We start from the raw sequence: 25,757 nt of genomic DNA, 5'->3' as shown, positions 1-25,757 counted from the left end.
AGAGAGAGAGAGAGAGAGAGAGAGAGAGAGAGAGAGAGAGAGAGAGAGAGAGAGAGAGAGAGAGAGAGAGAGCTCAAAACCTTATTGGCCTTTTACAAAGAAATTTATATTTGGAAAAAGATTTACTTCATGTAAAAAAAAAAGAAAAATAAGAATAAGAAAAATAAGAATAAAATCACAGTAAAATAAGAAACTTTCACACAAAATACATTAGATCACAAAATGATTCTTTGGTACAAATCACACAGTACACAGATAATAATAAAATAAAAAGAATAAAATCAGATACAGATCATTTAAAGATGCATCAGTTCCAGAACTACTGGCACCAGGAAAATTATTGGTAAAAAGATCTTTTAAAATATCTGGTTCATGAACTGAACAGTTACAGATGGAAGCAATTTGGTCACCAAGTGTCTGAACCTAAAACTCAACACCAATCCAAATCCCACCACTAAACTGCTGGTGTTCAGCTTCTGTGGACAGTAATGATAAAATAAAGGAAAATCTTCTTAAGACTAAAGTGCAGAAATCAAAAACGTCCAAAAACATACACACACAAACAGCTGGATGAGTCGAGACGAGACCACGCCGGGACCGTCCTCGTCCTCTAATCTAAAGTCCAGTGTAAAGCTAAAGAGGAGGAAGTTTAGACAGGATCTGGAGACACCAGTGGCTCAGTAATCATGATATTGGATTATTTATCAAAAGTTAAAGGGTTTAACTCTGCCACTAATATTATACCAGAGTTGGGCCCTTGAGCAAGGCCCTTGACCCTCAGTTGCTTGGATTGTGTTGTTTTTGAATGAGGAGTGTGTATTTAGTACCAAATGAGAAGTTCTGGATTGAGGAGAAACTCTAAGACTATTTGTTCTGGTTTATTTAAACGTATAAACCATTGCAGTGGTGCAAATCATTCTGGAACTGACTGTAGGAGTGTTAAGTGTGTGCAGAAGTGTATCAGTACACTAGTGTAGAAGGTGGGAGTGTGATGCAGCAGCAGTAGTAGTGTTAGTTATTCTCAAATCTGGAGTACGGGTTCACCTTAGACAAACCTACAACACAAACGTTATCATTAATATCATCATAACATCATCATCATCATCATCATCATCATCATCAGTGTAATCAGTCAGATCTTATGATGAGGTTAATCAGGGAACTGCTGGCTTGTGTTTCCATCACACCACAGAGAAACCAAAATAAAGCAGCATTTCTGTTTTATTCTATAAAGATCCTCTGAATCTGATCTTGGATAAGGCGGATTTACACTGTGTGATATCGTGTGTATTGATCATACAATCAGATTCTTTATTGTCAGACCCGTGAACCATCACTTCTACTGAAATAAAATGGAACATAAAAACAAAAATTTGGAGCGTTTATACATGGGACGTGTTGAGCTCTGCATCGTCCTCTGCTGTCCATCCGCTGGTGGATTTAGAAGAAACTCGCAGCAGAGCTCACACTGGGAATTTTATCCAAAATTTCTGACAATGACGGATTTTTTTTGCCTCCATCCCAAATTTTGTGTTGCAGGCATTACATTTTTAAATGTGTTTTCATTTACAAACTACAACGTTGATCAGATCCTGAACATTTATCCTTTTTGTTCATGCGGAAGATAAGAATAAAACATCTCACCATATTTCTGCCGGATTTCATCGTGTCTGATTCTCATCTCAGTTTTTCTACAATCACAAAACATCAAAACATCAACCAGAATCCACATCAACATCATCTGAGTTTAAATCCTCTCTAATAATAATAATCATAATCATAACGTAAATAATATCATCATCAACCACAACAACAACAACAATAATAATAAACAGCATTGTGGAGAAAGTATTAACCCCCTCTGTCAAGCAGCACCTTAAAGTTTCTACAGGTACACCACGCTACAGTCTAAGCAAATTCCTGAGACGTGAAAAACACTTTAATGCTCCAGAAAGTCACCAAACCGGAGAGAGCTGTCACCTTTAAATAACAATAACGAGTCTGCTAGGTGGGGCTGACCTGCTGCATTTTTTAGATCGGCTCAATGACAGGACTCATCCAGGACGTCAGAAAATATTTTAGAAAAACGTGAGGAATTGCAGGTGTCTCTAACCTCGGCTAAACTCAGCGTTTGTGACTCCACAATATAAAAGAGATTCTGCAACACTGCTATTCATGGGACGATAGCAAAAAGCAAAACACTGCTAACCAAAAAACACCAGAGCTCATCTAATATTTATAAAAAAAAGCAGCTGGTTATCCTCAGAGTTCTGATGTTCTATGGTGTATGAACAGATCACATTTTTAACAACAAGGGTCTGATTATATCTGATAAAAAACTAATCCAGCATTTCAAGTAAGATGCAGCAGAACTACAATCCAAAATAAGAGAGGGGCCAAATACTTTCTCACAGTACAAGCATATGGACGTGTTTCTCACCTCTCCTCCTGTTTGACTCGTCTGAGATCAGATTCTCTCTGTATTCGAGTGTCTGAACGAGATCTGCAATAAAATCAAAAATCATCGTTAATATGGGTGTAGTTCAGGTGTTTTTTTTGGGCGTGGCTTATGTGTGATACAGGTCGAGATCGGGTGTAAATGTGAACAGGGGGTGTGGCTCGTGTGTGATGGGGTGTAGTTTGGGTGTGGCTCGTGTGTGATGGTGTGTAGTTTGGGTGTAGTTAATGTGATGGAGGTGTTACAGTAGTATTAAGTGTGTAGGTGATGAACGTACCCGATGTTCTCACACTTGCAGCAGCAGAAACAGCAGATTAAGAGCGAGATGATGATCACACCTCCAACCACACTCAATGCTATGATCAGAGACTGAAAATTCACTGCACACACACACAAACACACACACACACCACAGTTATACTATGGAAAGGTTTGTGCACCCCTGATCATATTCATGTTTGATGAAAGTGTGAATAATCAGTGAGTGAATGTGTGATTGTTGTACGGTACATCAGGTGTATCAAAACATTTGTGTGTAAAACCTAGTACAGTGTACTACACTGCAGTACTACACTGTGTAAATAACTTGCAAGCGTACTGCTGTTAATTACCCCAGCATTGACCCCAACGGGCATCGTTGAGTGGGCACGTTTTGTGAGTGGGCAGGATGGTCCCTACTGGGTAATCCATACATTGCCGAGTCGGTATACACCATAAGCACTGCAATATATACATACACACACACACACACACACACAAATACATATATACACACATACATATTTATAATTGTGTTTGTAAGAATTTACTGTGTAAATGGACTACAGGACTGGTGTACAGTCAGTGTATTTGTTGATAACTTACAGTAACATTCTCCAGACATGCCTCACAGCTCGTGTTAGTCTTCACAGTACAATCTAAACACACACACACAGTCGTGTTTATAGTTTATAGTAATATGAAGAGTTGTGATTATTAGCTCTTTAATCTTTAGCATGTGATCTTTAATTTGAAACACACAGAGCTGATTCATTTTCTTTTGGAGGATCAGGTGTTTACTGGCTGCATTTATTAATTATAACCATTTGTTCATAATATTCAGTTAAATCAATATTGATTGATTGATTGATTGAGTACTTTATTAATCCCTGAAGGGAAATTGTGGTGTCACAGCAGCAATAACAATTATGACAAAAAACATCACACAGTGACATTACAATGAGGTAAATAAAAAATCAAAAAATTAGTACAAATGTAAATACAAGTAAGATATATTCAGTTAATACACAATCCCAAATTTTGTGGAAACTCACAGATAAGTGTAAGATAACAGACGCAAAGAGGGCACCTACTTAACGCTTATAGATTTGGACTAGGATGTCTAATAAGCACATGGTTGGGTGTCCACATAATTTTGGCCCTATATTGTAAATATTTATCATCAGAAAATGTTAAGTAAAAGTTTTCCTAAATCATTATTCAGCAGAGATAAAAAGCTACATTTGACTTTGCAAATCTTTGAATTTACATGAAACCGGGCTTCACCATTAGAACTGAGGAACCTGCTGTAACGTCCTTCATTCACGTCCTTTTAACAACCATAAACTCTTCAGGGTACAATAACTAAAAATAAAGTGCATAACAATGACTGGCTCGGTGATGATTCATACAGATAATGATATACATAATTATATAATCCCATGGCTCCACAGTTTATACAGTGATATTAATTATTAGATCTGATGTAAACACGTCTCATCTGTTCTGTAATCAACTAATCCGAGTAACTACAGATGAGTTCTGTGTAGAGAAAACTAAAGATTCTGGAGAGTAAAGTGTGAAGTAGATCAGCAGCTCCTTCAGCCCTCAAAGCTTCAACAGAACTGAGAACTTTCAGAATCAAAGATCTTCTGGTCTGGAGTTTTTGATGATTTTGTCCATCTTGAGTAATTCATGTTGAATTTGAATAAAGAATAAATTATTATAATAGAAATAAAGAATACTATACGGTGATTTGATTACATATTAAACACTCTTATTTCTAAACCATCTACATGTTAGTCACATTTACCTCATGTGATCACATTATCTGATCAACTAAGTATCCATACTCAATTCACTATTATAACAATAATTACTGTAATCAGAATTTTGTTGATCAGATTTTTATTAGATTTATAAGATTAAATAAATCTGATAATATTTCCAAACATTGATTTTAATCACTATAACTAATATTAGAGCAATAAAACATCAGCATCACAAATTCGTGTATTAGAAGTCGCATCTGATTTAAGTTTTAAATTCCGGTAAAACCTAAACCACCAGTTTTTATAGTTATAAATGTATAAAAAAAAAAAAAACATTATTATTGAGCGCTGCACGTCCTTGTTTACAGCCACTAACTATGCTAAGCTAAACTGTACATGTTTAGTTACAAAACAAAGCCAGTTTAGTCAGTCATTCAACTGAGTTATTAATGTTTTTAACACTTTATGCTTTTGTATCTATATCTTTTAAAGTATTTTACAAGTATTTTAGCAAAGTTGTTTAGACATTAAGAATATTTTACTTTAAAACGTGTATAACGTAACGTGTATATAAACATCAGTTTATCGATGCTAAGCTAAACCTGCTAGAACTTCCTGGATTATAAACTTTTAAAATCTAAAACTAATATTATACTTTATAACTTACCGTCAGTTTGTATATATTAAATCAATTATTTGTCGATTTCCGGCTTTAAAGTTTCCAGTTAAAGTAAAGTTAAACTTCCTAAAATGAACTATAAATGTTTAAAAGTAATAAACTAATAGTTACACTTCAGTTAATTAATAATATTTCTGATTTAATGAAGTAAAAGTTTAAACCTGAGATTAGATACTAAATGTGGTTTTAAATCCGAATAAACGATACAATTATAATCAGATTTATTAACAATTTATGCACTTTTTACACTTTTATTATTAATGTAGTACATTTAAAGTGAGTTATTCAACTGGTATTATTAAATAAAGTTTAAAAAGTTTACCAATTCTTATACAAGACTTAAAAGTGATCTAGTCAACTGTATATTATTTAAAGTGATCTGGTTTACAGTGTAACTGGATGATTAATTTTACCTGATAAATATTTATTAATTATAATATTGATTATTAATTATTGATACTTGTCTTACTGGTTTGTGAATTCTGAGCTGAAATCTGTTTCCATGTGAATGTGAAAGTCAGTAGTGAAATCAGCAGTAAATCCCAAATTCTGATCATTTTCAGCAGCTTCTCATAATAATTAGGAACAGAAGAACCTGCTGTATCTGTGGAGAACCACCGACTGGCACTGGTTCCAGTATCAGAACTAATGAAGGTGTTTCAGTACCCACCCATTTACAGACCACACCCATTTACAGACCACACCCATACTCAGCACTGATTGGCTAGAATGAAATGACTGACACCCCAGCATCCACACCTGCATGAGGAGCTAAAGTTAGAAAAATGTTTTTACGTCACAATTCTGTCAGAAACTCTGAAGAACTAAACATGTTGGAGCGCAGTGTAAGTGCTAACCAGCTTCTGAAGTTTTTCTTGTAGGATCTTCACATTTTGGGCTTTTCTTCCACTGCCAGGCAGGTTTGGAATGTTCAGGGACCTACAAATGCTAACAAGTACACAGTATAAACTATTACCAACGTGTTAGCTACATTTACATTTTCAGCATTTAACAGACGCTTTTATCCAAAGCGACTTACAGCTTTGACAGTATATTGTCTAAGCAATTGAGGGTTAAAGGCCTTGCTCAAGGGCCCAACAGTGGCAACCTGGCAGTGGTGAGGATTGAACCAGCGACCCTTCTGATTACTGGACCAGTACCTTAACCACTAGGCTACAGCTGCCCTAGCTATAATAGATCAGATTACTCTGGATATACCTGCTACACACATACTAAATTATTAGCAAACATATAAGCTGATACTAACTATGAAGTCACAACAGAAAGTTAAAGTAAATTACAGTGTTTTTAATTTAGTGAACAGGTCTGCACTGGGACCCCGTGCATCTTTACTTTGAACTGGGTCAGGGGGAACCATGACGATTTGCTCATTGTAATGGTTGGCACCTCAGTGTTGGCCTCTCATAAACGTACCTGATGGAGCATGTACTGACTGTTGGTGATAACCTGTATAGACCTGCAACTCATACATTCAGCCCTCAATGGACCCCAATATAATGTTCTATTGTTAGTGTGGGTGCAGTGTGGGCTGCCCAGTGGGGGCATGTTAGCTGGGTGGGACCTACAGTTCATGTAGAAACTTCTAGGGTGTTAAGAGCTGATTTAGTGCATTTGTGTTGAATCAGATTTGATGTTCAGACAGATGAAGAAATAAAGCACAGATTAAGAAATTCAGTGATTTATTGTGATATTGATGTCGATCCAGTTCTAAACAAAACTGAGATTCACTAAATGATGTTCAGCTGCCAGCAGCCAATCAGAATAAAGATAATGAGTAACGTTTATATTTCTACAGAAGCTTTTTGGTTCTCGTTAAACTACATTCATTAATAATACTGCATAATAATAATAATAATAATAATAATAATAATAATAATAATGATAATGGTAATAAATACCCCCCCCCCCCCCACACACACACACACTCACTCAAACTACCAACTAATACACACAATCACTCCAGTAATAAATGCTCAATAAAAACAAAAACATTCCACTATAAAATGCTGTTAAAATCAGTGAACTGACGACTGGGTGCTGGAATGAAGGAATCTGATCTCGTCTGATAACTGAGTATAAATAAATTACTGTGATTATTAGATGAAATGTTATTAATGTTCAGTAACAAGGCATCAGTGTAATTAACACAACAATCAGCGTAATAACCTGAATAAACTCTCGTCCACTTCCTGTCAGTTAACCACCACCTTTACTGCTGTTCCATTACTCTACCAGTTTAAATCTACACTCTAGCTAGTTAGCATGCTAGCAAGAAAGCAAGTGTGGTAATCAACAGGCCAAACAACAGATAAAACACAGTGTAAAGTCATAAATGTCATAAAGTAAGTCATAAATGCCTTACTGTAAATTATAAACTAGTTACTAATTATAAAAGTAATATAGCAAACTAGCTTATAGTTTATAAAAGTTACCAAACAAGATAGTTTGCACAGTAGCAACAAGGCAGGTCAGATATTTACTAACCCAGCTAATAACCCCACTAGCAGCTGACTGAACTGCTGGTCTTTAATGGTTTGGAGAGGTTTTGGTGCTGGTAAAACTGGAAGACCAAACTTTATGTAAGATAAACAAATCAGCTAGCTAGCATAACAAACCAGCTAATTAGGAACAGCTAATCAGCAAACTAAACTTGAATCAAATGCCAAGTCTGCTTGATGGAGCTAATTAATACCCAAAACCCCTAAAAATACAGAACAGTGACAGGCTAGCTAGTTAGCCCATTATTAAATACTGTAGAAGAGCTTAATGTGCTCAGATCAGCACAGGAACAACAGGAACAAGTGCAAGTAATTAACACACTAGCAAGCTAACAGCAAGCTAAGTAGTTAGAAGGCCTGCTGCTTACCATACTAGCAAGTAAGATAATCTGTATCTTCTAGCACTATATTATTTAAGCTAAACGGTTCATTAACAGTCGTTCATCTGCTTCTCCTCACTGTGACTTCCTGTTTGGGTCTGGTGGATATCACCGGACCCCGCCCCGCCCATAACTGGAGGCCGAGCGAACACTGCAGCGCTTTTTCACGATCATGTTGATGTAGGCCTTCATGATCTTCGTGATCTCTCCAACCTGAGAATAAAAATCCAACAGAGTTAATTTACTAGCAGTACAGCTAGTCAACAGGTCAGCTAGTAGCAAGATTCAGAATCACTAACCAGCTGGTTTAACAAACCTGGTATCTATGAATGTCTGATCGGATGTGTTCCAAATCAAGTACATTGATTTCCCCCCTTCCTGTGGTGTGTGTGTGTGTGAGTGTGTGTTACCTGTGGGGTGTGTGTGTGTGAGTGTGTGTTACCTGTGGTGTGTGTGTGTGTGTGAGTGTGTGTTACCTGTGGGGTGTGTGTGTGTGTGTTACCTGTGGGGTGTGTGTGTGTGAGTGTGTGTTACCTGTGGGGTGTGTGTGTGTGAGTGTGTGTGTGTTACCTGTGGGGTGTGTGTGTGTGAGTGTGTGTTACCTGTGGTGTGTGTGTGAGTGTGTGTTACCTGTGGGGTGTGTGTGTGTGAGTGTGTGTTACCTGTGGGGTGTGTGTGTGTGAGTGTGTGTTACCTGTGGTGTGTGTGTGAGTGTGTGTTACCTGTGGGGTGTGTGTGTGTGTGTGTGTGTTACCTGTGGGGTGTGTGTGTGTGAGTGTGTGTTACCTGTGGTGTGTGTGTGTGTGTGTGTGTGTGTGTGTGTGTGTGTTACCTGTGGGGTGTGTGTGTGTGTTACCTGTGGGGTGTGTGTGTGAGTGTGTGTTACCTGTGGTGTGTGTGTGTGTGTGTTACCTGTGGGGTGTGTGTGTGTGAGTGTGTGTTACCTGTGGTGTGTGTGTGAGTGTGTGTTACCTGTGGTGTGTGTGTGTGTTACCTGTGGGATGTGTGTGTGTGAGTGTGTGTTACCTGTGGGGTGTGTGTGTGTGAGTGTGTGTTACCTGTGGTGTGTGTGTGTGTGAGTGTGTGTTACCTGTGGGGTGTGTGTGTGTGTGAGTGTTTGTTACCTGTGGGGTGTGTGTGTGTGTGTGTTACCTGTGGTGTGTGTGTGTGTGTGAGTGTGTGTTACCTGTGGGGTGTGTGTGTGTGAGTGTGTGTTACCTGTGGTGTGTGTGTGTTACCTGTGGGGTGTGTGAGTGTGTTACCTGTGAAGTGTGTGTGTGTGAGTGTGTGTTACCTGTGGGGTGTGTGTGAGTGTGTGTGTTACCTGTGGGGTGTGTGTGTGTGTGAGTGTGTGTTACCTGTGGTGTGTGTGTGTGTGTGTGTGTTACCTGTGGGGTGTGTGTGTGTGAGTGTGTGTTACCTGTGGGGGGTGTGTGTGTGTTACCTGTGGGGTGTGTGTGTGTGTTACCTGTGGGGGGTGTGTGTGTGTTACCTGTGGGGTGTGTGTGTGTGTGAGTGTGTGTTACCTGTGGGGTGTGAGTGTGTGTGTGAGTGTGTGTTACCTGTGGGGTGTGTGTGAGTGTGTGTGTGTTACCTGTGAGGTGTGTGAGTGTGAGTGTGTATTACCTGTGGTGTGTGTGTGTGTGTGAGTGTGTGTTACCTGTGGGGTGTGTGTGTGTGTGTTACCTGTGGGGTGTGTGTGTGTGTGTGAGTGTGTGTTACCTGTGGTGTGTGTGTGTGTGAGTGTGTGTTACCTGTGGGGTGTGTGTGTGTGTTACCTGTGGTGTGTGTGTGTGTGTGTGTGTGTGTGAGTGTGTGTTACCTGTGGTGTGTGTGTGTGTGTTACCTGTGGGGTGTGTGTGAGTGTGTGTGTTACCTGTGGTGTGTGTGTGTATTACCTGTGGGGTGTGTGTGTGTGAGTGTGTGTTACCTGTGGGGTGTGTGTGTGTGAGTGTGTGTTACCTGTGGGGTGTGTGTGTGTGTGTGTGAGTGTGTGTTACCTGTGGGGTGTGTGTGTGTGTGTGTGTGTGAGTGTGTGTTACCTGTGGTGTGAGTGTGTGTGTGTTACCTGTGGGGTGTGTGTGAGTGTGTGTGTGTTACCTGTGAGGTGTGTGTGTGTGAGTGTGTGTTACCTGTGAGGTGTGTGTGTGTGTGAGTGTGTGTTACCAGTGGGGTGTGTGTGAGTGTGTGTGTGTTACCTGTGAGGTGTGTGTGTGTGAGTGTGTGTTACCTGTGGGGTGTGTGTGAGTGTGTGTTACCTGTGAGGTGTGTGTGAGTGTGTGTTACCTGTGGGGTGTGTGTGAGTGTGTGTTACCTGTGAGGTGTGTGTGAGTGTGTGTTACCTGTGGGGTGTGTGTGAGTGTGTGTTACCTGTGGGGTGTGTGTGAGTGTGTGTGTGTTACCTGTGAGGTGAGTGTGAGTGTGTGTGTGTTACCTGTGGGGTGAGTGTGTGTGAGTGTGTGTTACCTGTGGGGTGTGTGTGAGTGTGTGTGTATTACCTGTGGGGTGTGTGTGTGTGAGTGTGTGTTACCTGTGGGGTGTGTGTGTGTTACCTGTGAGGTGAGTGTGTGTGAGTGTGTGTTACCTGTGGGGTGTGTGTGAGTGTGTGTGTATTACCTGTGGGGTGTGTGTGTGTGAGTGTGTGTTACCTGTGGGGTGTGTGTGAGTGTGTGTTACCTGTGAGGTGTGTGTGAGTGTGTGTTACCTGTGGGGTGTGTGTGAGTGTGTGTTACCTGTGGGGTGTGTGTGAGTGTGTGTGTGTTACCTGTGAGGTGAGTGTGAGTGTGTGTGTGTTACCTGTGGGGTGTGTGTGAGTGTGTGTGTGTTACCTGTGGGGTGTGTGTGAGTGTGTGTGTATTACCTGTGGGGTGTGTGTGTGTGAGTGTGTGTTACCTGTGGGGTGTGTGTGAGTGTGTGTTACCTGTGAGGTGTGTGTGTGTGTGTTACCTGTGGGGTGTGTGTGAGTGTGTGTGTGTTACCTGTGAGGTGAGTGGGGTGTGTGTGTGTGAGTGTGTGTTACCTGTGGGGTGTGTGTGTGTGAGTGTGAGTGTGTATTACCTGTGGGGTGTGTGTGTGTGAGTGTGTGTTACCTGTGAGGTGTGTGAGTGTGAGTGTGTGTTACCTGTGAGGTGTGTGTGTGTGTGTGTGTGAGTGTGTGTTACCTGTGAGGTGTGTGAGTGTGAGTGTGTATTACCTGTGGGGTGTGTGTGTGTGAGTGTGAGTGTGTGTTACCTGTGAGGTGTGTGTGTGTGTGTGAGTGTGTGTTACCTGTGGAGTGTGTGTGTGTGAGTGTGTGTTACCTGTGGGGTGTGTGTGTGTGAGTGTGAGTGTGTGTTACCTGTGAGGTGTGTGTGTGTGTGTGTGTGAGTGTGTGTTACCTGTGGGGTGTGTGTGTGTGAGTGTGTGTTACCTGTGAGGTGTGTGTGTGTGTGTGTTACCTGTGGGGTGTGTGTGTGTGAGTGTGTATTACCTGTGGGGTGTGTGTGTGTGAGTGTGTGTTACCTGTGAGGTGTGTGAGTGTGAGTGTGTGTTACCTGTGGGGTGTGTGTGTGTGTGTGTGAGTGTGTGTTACCTGTGAGGTGTGTGAGTGTGAGTGTGTATTACCTGTGAGGTGTGTGTGTGTGAGTGTGTGTTACCTGTGGGGTGTGTGTGTGTGAGTGTGTATTACCTGTGGGGTGTGTGTGTGTGAGTGTGTGTTACCTGTGGGGTGTGTGTGTGTGAGTGTGTGTTACCTGTGAGGTGTGTGTGTGTGTGAGTGTGTGTTACCTGTGGGGTGTGTGTGTGTGAGTGTGTATTACCTGTGGGGTGTGTGTGTGTGAGTGTGTGTTACCTGTGAGGTGTGTGTGTGTGAGTGTGTGTTACCTGTGGGGTGTGTGTGTGAGTGTGTGTTACCTGTGGGGTGTGTGTGTGTGAGTGTGTGTTACCTGTGGGGTGTGTGTGTGTGTGAGTGTGTATTACCTGTGGGGTGTGTGAGTGTGTGTTACCTGTGGGGTGTGTGTGTGTGAGTGTGTATTACCTGTGGGGTGTGTGTGTGTGAGTGTGTGTTACCTGTGAGGTGTGTGTGTGTGAGTGTGTGTTACCTGTGGGGTGTGTGTGTGAGTGTGTGTTACCTGTGAGGTGTGTGTGTGTGAGTGTGTGTTACCTGTGGGGTGTGTGTGTGTGAGTGTGTATTACCTGTGGGGTGTGTGAGTGTGAGTGTGTGTTACCTGTGGGGTGTGTGTGTGTGAGTGTGTGTTACCTGTGAGGTGTGTGTGTGTGTGAGTGTGTGTTACCTGTGGGGTGTGTGTGTGTGAGTGTGTATTACCTGTGGGGTGTGTGTGTGTGAGTGTGTGTTACCTGTGAGGTGTGTGTGTGTGAGTGTGTGTTACCTGTGGGGTGTGTGTGTGAGTGTGTGTTACCTGTGGGGTGTGTGTGTGTGAGTGTGTGTTACCTGTGAGGTGTGTGTGTGTGTGTGTGTTACCTGTGGGGTGTGTGTGTGTGAGTGTGTGTTACCTGTGAGGTGTGTGTGTGTGTGTTACCTGTGGGGTGTGTGTGTGTGAGTGTGTGTTACCTGTCGGGTGTGTGTGTGTGAGTGTGAGTGTGTATTACCTGTGGGGTGTGTGTGTGTGAGTGTGTGTTACCTGTGAGGTGTGTGTGTGTGTGTGTGTTACCTGTGGGGTGTGTGTGTGTGTGTGTTACCTGTGGGGTGTGTGTGTGTGAGTGTGTGTTACCTGTGGGGTGTGTGTGAGTGTGTGTGTGTTACCTGTGAGGTGTGTGAGTGTGAGTGTGTATTACCTGTGGTGTGTGTGTGTGTGTGAGTGTGTGTTACCTGTGGGGTGTGTGTGTGTGTGTGTTACCTGTGGGGTGTGTGTGTGTGTGTGTGTGAGTGTGTGTTACCTGTGGGGTGTGAGTGTGTGTGTGAGTGTGTGTTACCTGTGGGGTGTGTGTGAGTGTGTGTGTGTTACCTGTGAGGTGTGTGAGTGTGAGTGTGTATTACCTGTGGTGTGTGTGTGTGTGTGTGAGTGTGTGTTACCTGTGGGGTGTGTGTGTGTGTGTTACCTGTGGGGTGTGTGTGTGTGTGTGTGAGTGTGTGTTACCTGTGGTGTGTGTGTGTGTGAGTGTGTGTTACCTGTGGGGTGTGTGTGTGTGTTACCTGTGGTGTGTGTGTGTGTGTGTGTGTGTGTGTGTGTTACCTGTGGGGTGTGTGTGAGTGTGTGTGTTACCTGTGGTGTGTGTGTGTATTACCTGTGGGGTGTGTGTGTGTGAGTGTGTGTTACCTGTGGGGTGTGTGTGTGTGAGTGTGTGTTACCTGTGGGGTGTGTGTGTGTGTGTGTGAGTGTGTGTTACCTGTGGGGTGTGTGTGTGTGTGTGTGTGTGAGTGTGTGTTACCTGTGGTGTGAGTGTGTGTGTGTTACCTGTGGGGTGTGTGTGAGTGTGTGTGTGTTACCTGTGAGGTGTGTGTGTGTGAGTGTGTGTTACCTGTGAGGTGTGTGTGTGTGAGTGTGTGTTACCAGTGGGGTGTGTGTGAGTGTGTGTGTGTTACCTGTGAGGTGTGTGTGTGTGAGTGTGTGTTACCTGTGGGGTGTGTGTGAGTGTGTGTTACCTGTGAGGTGTGTGTGAGTGTGTGTTACCTGTGGGGTGTGTGTGAGTGTGTGTTACCTGTGAGGTGTGTGTGAGTGTGTGTTACCTGTGGGGTGTGTGTGAGTGTGTGTTACCTGTGGGGTGTGTGTGAGTGTGTGTTACCTGTGGGGTGTGTGTGTGTGAGTGTGTGTTACCTGTGGGGTGTGTGTGTGTGTGTGTGAGTGTGTGTTACCTGTGGGGTGTGTGTGTGTGTGTGTGTGTGAGTGTGTGTTACCTGTGGTGTGAGTGTGTGTGTGTTACCTGTGGGGTGTGTGTGTGTGTGTGTGAGTGTGTGTTACCTGTGGGGTGTGTGTGAGTGTGTGTGTGTTACCTGTGAGGTGTGTGTGTGTGAGTGTGTGTTACCTGTGAGGTGTGTGTGTGTGTGAGTGTGTGTTACCAGTGGGGTGTGTGTGAGTGTGTGTGTGTTACCTGTGAGGTGTGTGTGTGTGAGTGTGTGTTACCTGTGGGGTGTGTGTGAGTGTGTGTTACCTGTGAGGTGTGTGTGAGTGTGTGTTACCTGTGGGGTGTGTGTGAGTGTGTGTTACCTGTGAGGTGTGTGTGAGTGTGTGTTACCTGTGGGGTGTGTGTGAGTGTGTGTTACCTGTGGGGTGTGTGTGAGTGTGTGTGTGTTACCTGTGAGGTGAGTGTGAGTGTGTGTGTGTTACCTGTGGGGTGAGTGTGTGTGAGTGTGTGTTACCTGTGGGGTGTGTGTGAGTGTGTGTGTATTACCTGTGGGGTGTGTGTGTGTGAGTGTGTGTTACCTGTGGGGTGTGTGTGTGTTACCTGTGAGGTGAGTGTGTGTGAGTGTGTGTTACCTGTGGGGTGTGTGTGAGTGTGTGTGTATTACCTGTGGGGTGTGTGTGTGTGAGTGTGTGTTACCTGTGGGGTGTGTGTGAGTGTGTGTTACCTGTGAGGTGTGTGTGAGTGTGTGTTACCTGTGGGGTGTGTGTGAGTGTGTGTTACCTGTGGGGTGTGTGTGAGTGTGTGTGTGTTACCTGTGAGGTGAGTGTGAGTGTGTGTGTGTTACCTGTGGGGTGTGTGTGAGTGTGTGTGTGTTACCTGTGGGGTGTGTGTGAGTGTGTGTGTATTACCTGTGGGGTGTGTGTGTGTGAGTGTGTGTTACCTGTGGGGTGTGTGTGAGTGTGTGTTACCTGTGAGGTGTGTGTGTGTGTGTTACCTGTGGGGTGTGTGTGAGTGTGTGTGTGTTACCTGTGAGGTGAGTGTGTGTGAGTGTGTGTTACCTGTGGGGTGTGTGTGAGTGTGTGTGTATTACCTGTGGGGTGTGTGTGTGTGAGTGTGTGTTACCTGTGGGGTGTGTGTGAGTGTGTGTTACCTGTGAGGTGTGTGTGTGTGTGTTACCTGTGGGGTGTGTGTGAGTGTGTGTGTGTTACCTGTGAGGTGAGTGTGTGTGAGTGTGTGTTACCTGTGGGGTGTGTGTGAGTGTGTGTGTGTTACCTGTGGGGTGTGTGTGAGTGTGTGTGTGTTACCTGTGAGGTGTGTGTGTGTGAGTGTGTGTTACCTGTGGGGTGTGTGTGTGTGAGTGTGTGTTACCTGTGAGGTGTGTGTGTGTGTGTGTTACCTGTGGGGTGTGTGTGAGTGTGTGTGTGTTACCTGTGAGGTGTGTGTGTGTGTGTGAGTGTGTGTTACCTGTGGGGTGTGTGTGTGTGAGTGTGAGTGTGTGTTACCTGTGGGGTGTGTGTGTGTGAGTGTGAGTGTGTGTTACCTGTGAGGTGTGTGTGTGTGTGTGAGTGTGTGTTACCTGTGGGGTGTGTGTGTGTGAGTGTGTGTTACCTGTGGGGTGTGTGTGTGTGAGTGTGTGTTACCTGTGGGGTGTGTGTGTGTGAGTGTGAGTGTGTGTTACCTGTGAGGTGTGTGTGTGTGTGTGAGTGTGTGTTACCTGTGGGGTGTGTGTGTGTGAGTGTGTGTTACCTGTGGGGTGTGTGTGTGTGAGTGTGAGTGTGTGTTACCTGTGAGGTGTGTGTGTGTGTGTGTGTGAGTGTGTGTTACCTGTGGGGTGTGTGTGTGTGAGTGTGTGTTACCTGTGAGGTGTGTGTGTGTGTGTGTTACCTGTGGGGTGTGTGTGTGTGAGTGTGTATTACCTGTGGGGTGTGTGTGTGTGAGTGTGTGTTACCTGTGAGGTGTGTGAGTGTGAGTGTGTGTTACCTGTGAGGTGTGTGTGTGTGTGTGTGTGAGTGTGTGTTACCTGTGAGGTGTGTGAGTGTGAGTGTGTATTACCTGTGGGGTGTGTGTGTGTGAGTGTGAGTGTGTGTTACCTGTGAGGTGTGTGTGTGTGTGTGAGTGTGTGTTACCTGTGGGGTGTGTGTGTGTGAGTGTGAGTGTGTGTTACCTGTGAGGTGTGTGTGTGTGTGTGAGTGTGTGTTACCTGTGGAGTGTGTGTGTGTGAGTGTGTGTTACCTGTGGGGTGTGTGTGTGTGAGTGTGAGTGTGTGTTACCTGTGAGGTGTGTGTGTGTGTGTGTGTGAGTGTGTGTTACCTGTGGGGTGTGTGTGTGTGAGTGTGTGTTACCTGTGAGGTGTGTGTGTGTGTGTGTTACCTGTGGGGTGTGTGTGTGTGAGTGTGTATTACCTGTGGGGTGTGTGTGTGTGAGTGTGTGTTACCTGTGAGGTGTGTGAGTGTGAGTGTGTGTTACCTGTGGGGTGTGTGTGTGTGTGTGTGAGTGTGTGTTACCTGTGAGGTGTGTGAGTGTGAGTGTGTATTACCTGTGAGGTGTGTGTGTGTGAGTGTGTGTTACCTGTGGGGTGTGTGTGTGTGAGTGTGTATTACCTGTGGGGTGTGTGTGTGTGAGTGTGTGTTACCTGTGGGGTGTGTGTGTGTGAGTGTGTGTTACCTGTGAGGTGTGTGTGAGTGTGTGTTACCTGTGGGGTGTGTGTGTGTGAGTGTGTGTGTATTACCTGTGGGGTGTGTGTGTGTGAGTGTGTGTTACCTGTGAGGTGTGTGTGTGTGAGTGTGTGTTACCTGTGGGGTGTGTGTGTGAGTGTGTGTTACCTGTGGGGTGTGTGTGTGTGAGTGTGTGTTACCTGTGGGGTGTGTGTGTGTGTGAGTGTGTATTACCTGTGGGGTGTGTGTGAGTGTGTGTTACCTGTGGGGTGTGTGTGTGTGAGTGTGTATTACCTGTGGGGTGTGTGTGTGTGAGTGTGTGTTACCTGTGAGGTGTGTGTGTGTGAGTGTGTGTTACCTGTGGGGTGTGTGTGTGAGTGTGTGTTACCTGTGAGGTGTGTGTGTGTGAGTGTGTGTTACCTGTGGGGTGTGTGTGTGTGAGTGTGTATTACCTGTGGGGTGTGTGAGTGTGAGTGTGTGTTACCTGTGGGGTGTGTGTGTGTGAGTGTGTGTTACCTGTGAGGTGTGTGTGTGTGTGAGTGTGTGTTACCTGTGGGGTGTGTGTGTGTGAGTGTGTATTACCTGTGGGGTGTGTGTGTGTGAGTGTGTGTTACCTGTGAGGTGTGTGTGTGTGAGTGTGTGTTACCTGTGGGGTGTGTGTGTGAGTGTGTGTTACCTGTGGGGTGTGTGTGTGTGAGTGTGTGTTACCTGTGAGGTGTGTGTGTGTGTGTGTGTTACCTGTGGGGTGTGTGTGTGTGAGTGTGTGTTACCTGTGAGGTGTGTGTGTGTGTGTTACCTGTGGGGTGTGTGTGTGTGAGTGTGTGTTACCTGTCGGGTGTGTGTGTGTGAGTGTGAGTGTGTATTACCTGTGGGGTGTGTGTGTGTGAGTGTGTGTTACCTGTGAGGTGTGTGTGTGTGTGTGTGTTACCTGTGGGGTGTGTGTGTGTGTGTGTTACCTGTGGGGTGTGTGTGTGTGAGTGTGTGTTACCTGTGGGGTGTGTGTGAGTGTGTGTGTGTTACCTGTGAGGTGTGTGAGTGTGAGTGTGTATTACCTGTGGTGTGTGTGTGTGTGTGAGTGTGTGTTACCTGTGGGGTGTGTGTGTGTGTGTGTTACCTGTGGGGTGTGTGTGTGTGTGTGTGTGAGTGTGTGTTACCTGTGGGGTGTGAGTGTGTGTGTGAGTGTGTGTTACCTGTGGGGTGTGTGTGAGTGTGTGTGTGTTACCTGTGAGGTGTGTGAGTGTGAGTGTGTATTACCTGTGGTGTGTGTGTGTGTGTGTGAGTGTGTGTTACCTGTGGGGTGTGTGTGTGTGTGTTACCTGTGGGGTGTGTGTGTGTGTGTGTGAGTGTGTGTTACCTGTGGTGTGTGTGTGTGTGAGTGTGTGTTACCTGTGGGTGTGTGTGTGTGTGTTACCTGTGGTGTGTGTGTGTGTGTGTGTGTGTGTGTGTTACCTGTGGGGTGTGTGTGAGTGTGTGTGTTACCTGTGGTGTGTGTGTGTATTACCTGTGGGGTGTGTGTGTGTGAGTGTGTGTTACCTGTGGGGTGTGTGTGTGTGAGTGTGTGTTACCTGTGGGGTGTGTGTGTGTGTGTGTGAGTGTGTGTTACCTGTGGGGTGTGTGTGTGTGTGTGTGTGTGAGTGTGTGTTACCTGTGGTGTGAGTGTGTGTGTGTTACCTGTGGGGTGTGTGTGAGTGTGTGTGTGTTACCTGTGAGGTGTGTGTGTGTGAGTGTGTGTTACCTGTGAGGTGTGTGTGTGTGAGTGTGTGTTACCAGTGGGGTGTGTGTGAGTGTGTGTGTGTTACCTGTGAGGTGTGTGTGTGTGAGTGTGTGTTACCTGTGGGGTGTGTGTGAGTGTGTGTTACCTGTGAGGTGTGTGTGAGTGTGTGTTACCTGTGGGGTGTGTGTGAGTGTGTGTTACCTGTGAGGTGTGTGTGAGTGTGTGTTACCTGTGGGGTGTGTGTGAGTGTGTGTTACCTGTGGTGTGTTTGTGAGTGTGTGTGTGTTACCTGTGAGGTGAGTGTGAGTGTGTGTGTGTTACCTGTGGGGTGAGTGTGTGTGAGTGTGTGTTACCTGTGGGGTGTGTGTGAGTGTGTGTGTATTACCTGTGGGGTGTGTGTGTGTGAGTGTGTGTTACCTGTGGGGTGTGTGTGTGTTACCTGTGAGGTGAGTGTGTGTGAGTGTGTGTTACCTGTGGGGTGTGTGTGAGTGTGTGTGTATTACCTGTGGGGTGTGTGTGTGTGAGTGTGTGTTACCTGTGGGGTGTGTGTGAGTGTGTGTTACCTGTGAGGTGTGTGTGAGTGTGTGTTACCTGTGGGGTGTGTGTGAGTGTGTGTTACCTGTGGGGTGTGTGTGAGTGTGTGTGTGTTACCTGTGAGGTGAGTGTGAGTGTGTGTGTGTTACCTGTGGGGTGTGTGTGAGTGTGTGTGTGTTACCTGTGAGGTGAGTGTGTGTGAGTGTGTGTTACCTGTGGGGTGTGTGTGAGTGTGTGTGTATTACCTGTGGGGTGTGTGTGTGTGAGTGTGTGTTACCTGTGGGGTGTGTGTGAGTGTGTGTTACCTGTGAGGTGTGTGTGTGTGTGTGTTACCTGTGGGGTGTGTGTGAGTGTGTGTGTGTTACCTGTGAGGTGAGTGTGTGTGAGTGTGTGTTACCTGTGGGGTGTGTGTGAGTGTGTGTGTGTTACCTGTGGGGTGTGTGTGAGTGTGTGTGTGTTACCTGTGAGGTGTGTGTGTGTGAGTGTGTGTTACCTGTGGGGTGTGTGTGTGTGAGTGTGTGTTACCTGTGAGGTGTGTGTGTGTGTGTGTTACCTGTGGGGTGTGTGTGAGTGTGTGTGTGTTACCTGTGAGGTGTGTGTGTGTGAGTGTGTGTTACCTGTGGGGTGTGTGTGTGTGAGTGTGTGTTACCTGTGAGGTGTGTGTGTGTGAGTGTGTATTACCTGTGGGGTGTGTGTGTGTGAGTGTGTGTTACCTGTGAGGTGTGTGAGTGTGAGTGTGTATTACCTGTGAGGTGTGTGAGTGTGAGTGTGTATTACCTGTGAGGTGTGTGTGTGTGAGTGTGTGTTACCTGTGGGGTGTGTGTGTGTGAGTGTGTATTACCTGTGGGGTGTGTGTGTGTGAGTGTGTGTTACCTGTGGGGTGTGTGTGTGTGAGTGTGTGTTACCTGTGAGGTGTGTGTGTGTGAGTGTGTGTTACCTGTGGGGTGTGTGTGTGTGAGTGTGTATTACCTGTGGGGTGTGTGTGTGTGAGTGTGTGTTACCTGTGAGGTGTGTGTGTGTGAGTGTGTGTTACCTGTGGGGTGTGTGTGTGAGTGTGTGTTACCTGTGGGGTGTGTGTGTGTGAGTGTGTGTTACCTGTGGGGTGTGTGTGTGTGTGAGTGTGTATTACCTGTGGGGTGTGTGAGTGTGTGTTACCTGTGGGGTGTGTGTGTGTGTGAGTGTGTATTACCTGTGGGGTGTGTGTGTGTGAGTGTGTGTTACCTGTGAGGTGTGTGTGTGTGAGTGTGTGTTACCTGTGGGGTGTGTGTGTGTGAGTGTGTATTACCTGTGAGGTGTGTGTGTGTGTGAGTGTGTGTTACCTGTGGGGTGTGTGTGTGAGTGTGTGTTACCTGTGGGGTGTGTGTGTGTGAGTGTGTGTTACCTGTGAGGTGTGTGTGTGTGTGTGTGTTACCTGTGGGGTGTGTGTGTGTGAGTGTGTGTTACCTGTGAGGTGTGTGTGTGTGTGTGTGTGTTACCTGTGGGGTGTGTGTGTGTGAGTGTGTGTTACCTGTGGGGTGTGTGTGTGTGAGTGTGAGTGTGTATTACCTGTGGGGTGTGTGTGTGTGAGTGTGTGTTACCTGTGAGGTGTGTGTGTGTGTGTGTGTTACCTGTGGGGTGTGTGTGTGTGTGTGTTACCTGTGGGGTGTGTGTGTGTGAGTGTGTGTTACCTGTGGTGTGTGTGTGTGTGTGTTACCTGTGAGGTGTGTGTGTGTGAGTGTGTATTACCTGTGGGGTGTGTGTGTGTGTGTGTGTGTTACCTGTGGGGTGTGTGTGTGTGAGTGTGTGTTACCTGTGAGATGTGTGTGTGTGAGTGTGTGTTACCTGTGGTGTGTGTGTGTGTGTGTGTGTGTTACCTGTGAGGTGTGTGTGTGTGAGTGTGTTACCTGTGGTGTGTGTGTGTGTGTGTGTGTGTTACCTGTGAGGTGTGTGTGTGTGAGTGTGTGTTACCTGTGAGGTGTGTGTGTGTGTGTGTGTTACCTGTGAGGTGTGTGTGTGTGAGTGTGTGTTACCTGTGAGGTGTGTGTGTGTGAGTGTGTGTTACCTGTGAGGTGTGTGTGTGTGTGTTACCTGTGGGGTGTGTGTGAGTGTGTGTGTGTTACCTGTGAGGTGAGTGTGTGTGAGTGTGTGTTACCTGTGGGGTGTGTGTGAGTGTGTGTGTGTTACCTGTGGGGTGTGTGTGAGTGTGTGTGTGTTACCTGTGAGGTGTGTGTGTGTGAGTGTGTGTTACCTGTGGGGTGTGTGTGTGTGAGTGTGTGTTACCTGTGAGGTGTGTGTGTGTGTGTGTTACCTGTGGGGTGTGTGTGAGTGTGTGTGTGTTACCTGTGAGGTGAGTGTGTGTTACCTGTGGGGTGTGTGTGTGTGAGTGTGTGTTACCTGTGAGGTGTGTGTGTGTGTTACCTGTGGGGTGTGTGTGTGTGAGTGTGTATTACCTGTGGGGTGTGTGTGTGTGAGTGTGTGTTACCTGTGAGGTGTGTGAGTGTGTATTACCTGTGGGGTGTGTGTGTGTGTGTGTGTGTGTGTTACCTGTGAGGTGTGTGTGTGTGAGTGTGTGTTACCTGTGAGGTGTGTGTGTGTGTGTTACCTGTGGGGTGTGTGTGTGTGAGTGTGTATTACCTGTGGGGTGTGTGTGTGTGTGTGTGTGTTACCTGTGAGGTGTGTGTGTGTGAGTGTGTATTACCTGTGGGGTGTGTGTGTGTGAGTGTGTGTTACCTGTGGGGTGTGTGTGTGTGAGTGTGTGTTACCTGTGAGGTGTGTGTGTGTGTGAGTGTGTGTTACCTGTGGGGTGTGTGTGTGTGAGTGTGTGTTACCTGTGAGGTGTGTGTGTGTGAGTGTGTGTTACCTGTGGGGTGTGTGTGTGAGTGTGTGTTACCTGTGGGGTGTGTGTGTGTGAGTGTGTGTTACCTGTGGGGTGTGTGTGTGTGAGTGTGTATTACCTGTGGGGTGTGTGTGTGTGTGAGTGTGTGTTACCTGTGAGGTGTGTGTGTGTGAGTGTGTGTTACCTGTGGGGTGTGTGTGTGTGAGTGTGTGTTACCTGTGGGGTGTGTGTGTGTGAGTGTGTGTTACCTGTGGGGTGTGTGTGTGTGAGTGTGTGTTACCTGTGAGGTGTGTGTGTGTGAGTGTGTGTTACCTGTGGGGTGTGTGTGTGAGTGTGTGTTACCTGTGGGGTGTGTGTGTGTGAGTGTGTGTTACCTGTGAGGTGTGTGTGTGTGTGTGTTACCTGTGGGGTGTGTGTGTGTGAGTGTGTGTTACCTGTAGGGTGTGTGTGTGTGAGTGTGTGTTACCTGTGAGGTGTGTGTGTGTGAGTGTGTGTTACCTGTGGGGTGTGTGTGTGAGTGTGTGTTACCTGTGGGGTGTGTGTGTGTGAGTGTGTGTTACCTGTGGGGTGTGTGTGTGTGAGTGTGTATTACCTGTGGGGTGTGTGAGTGTGTGTTACCTGTGGGGTGTGTGTGTGTGAGTGTGTGTTACCTGTGGGGTGTGTGTGTGTGAGTGTGTGCTTACCTGTGGGGTGTGTGTGTGTGAGTGTGTGTTACCTGTGAGGTGTGTGTGTGTGAGTGTGTGTTACCTGTGGGGTGTGTGTGTGAGTGTGTGTTACCTGTGGGGTGTGTGTGTGTGAGTGTGTGTTACCTGTGAGGTGTGTGTGTGTGTGTGTGTTACCTGTGGGGTGTGTGTGTGTGAGTGTGTGTTACCTGTGAGGTGTGTGTGTGTGAGTGTGTGTTACCTGTGGGGTGTGTGTGTGTGAGTGTGTATTACCTGTGGGGTGTGTGTGTGTGAGTGTGTGTTACCTGTGAGGTGTGTGTGTGTGAGTGTGTGTTACCTGTGGGGTGTGTGTGTGAGTGTGTGTTACCTGTGGGGTGTGTGTGTGTGAGTGTGTGTTACCTGTGAGGTGTGTGTGTGTGTGTGTGTTACCTGTGGGGTGTGTGTGTGTGAGTGTGTGTTACCTGTGAGGTGTGTGTGTGTGTGTGTGTTACCTGTGGGGTGTGTGTGTGTGAGTGTGTGTTACCTGTGGGGTGTGTGTGTGTGAGTGTGAGTGTGTATTACCTGTGGGGTGTGTGTGTGTGAGTGTGTGTTACCTGTGAGGTGTGTGTGTGTGTGTGTGTTACCTGTGGGGTGTGTTTGTGTGAGTGTGTGTTACCTGTGGGGTGTGTGTGTGTGAGTGTGTGTTACCTGTGGTGTGTGTGTGTGGGTGTGTGTGTTACCTGTGAGGCGTGTGTGTGTGAGTGTGTATTACCTGTGGTGTGTGTGTGTGTGTGTGTGTGTGTTACCTGTGAGGTGTGTGTGTGTGTGTGTGTTACCTGTGGGGTGTGTGTGTGTGAGTGTGTGTTACCTGTGAGGTGTGTGTGTGTGAGTGTGTGTTACCTGTGGTGTGTGTGTGTGTGTGTGTGTGTGTGTTACCTGTGAGGTGTGTGTGTGTGAGTGTGTGTTACCTGTGGTGTGTGTGTGTGTGTGTTACCTGTGAGGTGTGTGTGTGTGAGTGTGTGTTACCTGTGAGGTGTGTGTGTGTGAGTGTGTGTTACCTGTGGGGTGTGTGTGTGTGAGTGTGAGTGTGTATTACCTGTGGGGTGTGTGTGTGTGAGTGTGTATTACCTGTGGGGTGTGTGTGTGTGAGTGTGAGTGTGTGTTACCTGTGAGGTGTGTGTGTGTGAGTGTGTGTTACCTGTGAGGTGTGTGTGTGTGAGTGTGTGTTACCTGTGGGGTGTGTGTGTGTGAGTGTGTGTTACCTGTGGTGTGTGTGTGTGTGTGTTACCTGTGAGGTGTGTGTGTGTGTGTGTGTGTGAGTGTGTGTTACCTGTGGGGTGTGTGTGTGTGTGAGAGTGTGAGTGTGGGGTGTGTGTGTGAGTGTGTGTTACCTGTGGGGTGTGTGAGTGTGAGTGTGTATTACCTGTGAGGTGTGTGTGTGTGAGTGTGTGTTACCTGTGGGGTGTGTGTGTGAGTGTGTGTTACCTGTGGGGTGTGTGAGTGTGAGTGTGTATTACCTGTGAGGTGTGTGTGTGTGAGTGTGTGTTACCTGTGGGGTGTGTGTGTGAGTGTGTGTTACCTGTGGGGTGTGTGAGTGTGAGTGTGTATTACCTGTGAGGTGTGTGTGTGTGAGTGTGTATTACCTGTGGGGTGTGTGTGTGTGTGTGTGAGTGTGTGTTACCTGTGGGGTGTGTGTGTGTGAGTGTGTGTTACCTGTGGGGTGTGTGTGTGTGAGTGTGTGTTACCTGTGAGGTGTGTGTGTGTGAGTGTGTGTTACCTGTGGGGTGTGTGTGTGTGAGTGTGTGTGTGTGTTACCTGTGGGGTGTGTGTGTGTGAGTGTGAGTGTGTATTACCTGTGGTGTGAGGTGTGTGAGTGTGTGTTACCTGTGGGGTGTGTGTGTGTGAGTGTGAGTGTGTGTTACCTGTGGGGTGTGTGTGTGTGAGTGTGTGTTACCTGTGGGGTGTGTGTGTGTGAGTGTGAGTGTGTGTTACCTGTGGGGTGTGTGTGAGTGTGTGTGTGTGTGTTACCTGTGAGGTGTGTGTGAGTGTGAGTGTGTATTACCTGTGGTGTGAGGTGTGTGAGTGTGAGTGTGTGTTACCTGTGGGGTGTGTGTGTGTGAGTGTGAGTGTGTGTTACCTGTGGGGTGTGTGTGTGTGAGTGTGAGTGTGTGTTACCTGTGGGGTGTGTGTGAGTGTGTGTGTGTGTGTTACCTGTGAGGTGTGTGTGTGTGAGTGTGTGTTACCTGTGGGGTGTGTGTGTGTGAGTGTGTGTTACCTGTGGGGTGTGTGTGTGTGAGTGTGAGTGTGTGTTACCTGTGGGGTGTGTGTGTGTGTGTGTGAGTGTGTGTTACCTGTGGGGTGTGTGTGTGTGAGTGTGAGTGTGTATTACCTGTGGGGTGTGTGTGTGTGAGTGTGTATTACCTGTGGGGTGTGTGTGTGTGAGTGTGAGTGTGTGTTACCTGTGGGGTGTGTGTGTGTGTGTGTGAGTGTGTGTTACCTGTGGGGTGTGTGTGTGTGAGTGTGAGTGTGTATTACCTGTGGGGTGTGTGTGTGTGAGTGTGAGTGTGTATTACCTGTGGGGTGTGTGTGTGTGAGTGTGTGTTACCTGTGGGGTGTGTGTGTGTGAGTGTGAGTGTGTGTTACCTGTGAGGTGTGTGTGTGTGAGTGTGTGTTACCTGTGGGGTGTGTGTGTGTGTGTGTGAGTGTGTGTTACCTGTGGGGTGTGTGTGTGTGTGAGTGTGAGTGTGTGTTACCTGTGGGGTGTGTGTGTGTGTGTGTGAGTGTGTGTTACCTGTGGGGTGTGTGTGTGTGTGTGTGAGTGTGTGTTACCTGTGGGGTGTGTGTGTGTGAGTGTGAGTGTGTATTACCTGTGGGGTGTGTGTGTGTGAGTGTGAGTGTGTGTTACCTGTGAGGTGTGTGAGTGTGAGTGTGAGTGTGTGTTACCTGTGGGGTGTGTGTGTGTGTGTGTGTGTGAGTGTGTGTTACCTGTGAGGTGTGTGTGTGTGAGTGTGAGTGTGTGTTACCTGTGGGGTGTGTGTGTGTGTGAGTGTGTGTTACCTGTGGGGTGTGTGTTTGTGAGTGTGAGTGTGTATTACCTGTGGGGTGTGTGTGTGTGAGTGTGAGTGTGTGTTACCTGTGAGGTGTGTGAGTGTGAGTGTGTGTTACCTGTGGGGTGTGTGTGTGTGTGTGTGAGTGTGTGTTACCTGTGAGGTGTGTGTGTGTGAGTGTGAGTGTGTGTTACCTGTGGGGTGTGTGTGTGTGAGTGTGTGTGTGTGTTACCTGTGGGGTGTGTGTGAGTGTGTGTTACCTGTGGGGTGTGTGTGTGTGAGTGTGTGTTACCTGTGGGGTGTGTGTGTGTGAGTGTGTGTTACCTGTGGGGTGTGTGTGTGTGAGTGTGAGTGTGTGTTACCTGTGGGGTGTGTGTGTGTGAGTGTGTGTTACCTGTGGGGTGTGTGTGTGTGAGTGTGTGTTACCTGTGAGGTGTGTGTGAGTGTGTGTTACCTGTGGGGTGTGTGTGTGTGAGTGTGTGTTACCTGTGGGGTGTGTGTGTGT

The 25,757-nt window shown here is 46.5% G+C and overlaps 2 protein-coding genes across 2 annotated transcripts in view; both read right to left on the bottom strand.

The window, feature by feature from the left end:
- Window positions 1-5,724, bottom strand: pttg1ipb (PTTG1 interacting protein b). Its single transcript, XM_063006280.1, has 7 exons — window positions 5,637-5,724; window positions 3,323-3,375; window positions 3,070-3,178; window positions 2,736-2,838; window positions 2,441-2,503; window positions 1,645-1,691; window positions 1-1,055 (listed from the first exon to the last, which is right to left on the bottom strand). Exons 1-7 carry the CDS (start codon window positions 5,722-5,724, stop codon window positions 1,012-1,014), a joined length of 507 nt encoding a protein of 168 aa, XP_062862350.1. The 3' UTR covers window positions 1-1,011.
- Window positions 5,725-7,049: 1,325 nt separating this feature from the next.
- myo10l3 (myosin X, like 3) overlaps window positions 7,050-25,757 on the bottom strand; it is a 52,035-nt gene continuing 33,327 nt past the window's right edge. The window contains exon 40 of the mRNA XM_063006614.1: window positions 7,050-8,279. Within this exon, the coding sequence (XP_062862684.1) occupies window positions 8,175-8,279 (105 nt within the window). The 3' untranslated portion in view covers window positions 7,050-8,174. The remainder of the gene's footprint in view (window positions 8,280-25,757) is intronic.

The sequence above is a fragment of the Trichomycterus rosablanca genome, chromosome 12, assembly GCF_030014385.1.
Source record: "Trichomycterus rosablanca isolate fTriRos1 chromosome 12, fTriRos1.hap1, whole genome shotgun sequence".
Classification (NCBI taxonomy): domain Eukaryota; kingdom Metazoa; phylum Chordata; class Actinopteri; order Siluriformes; family Trichomycteridae; genus Trichomycterus; species Trichomycterus rosablanca.
The sequence above is the reverse complement of the archived record's forward strand: the minus strand, read 5'-3'. Positions and strand labels throughout refer to the sequence as shown.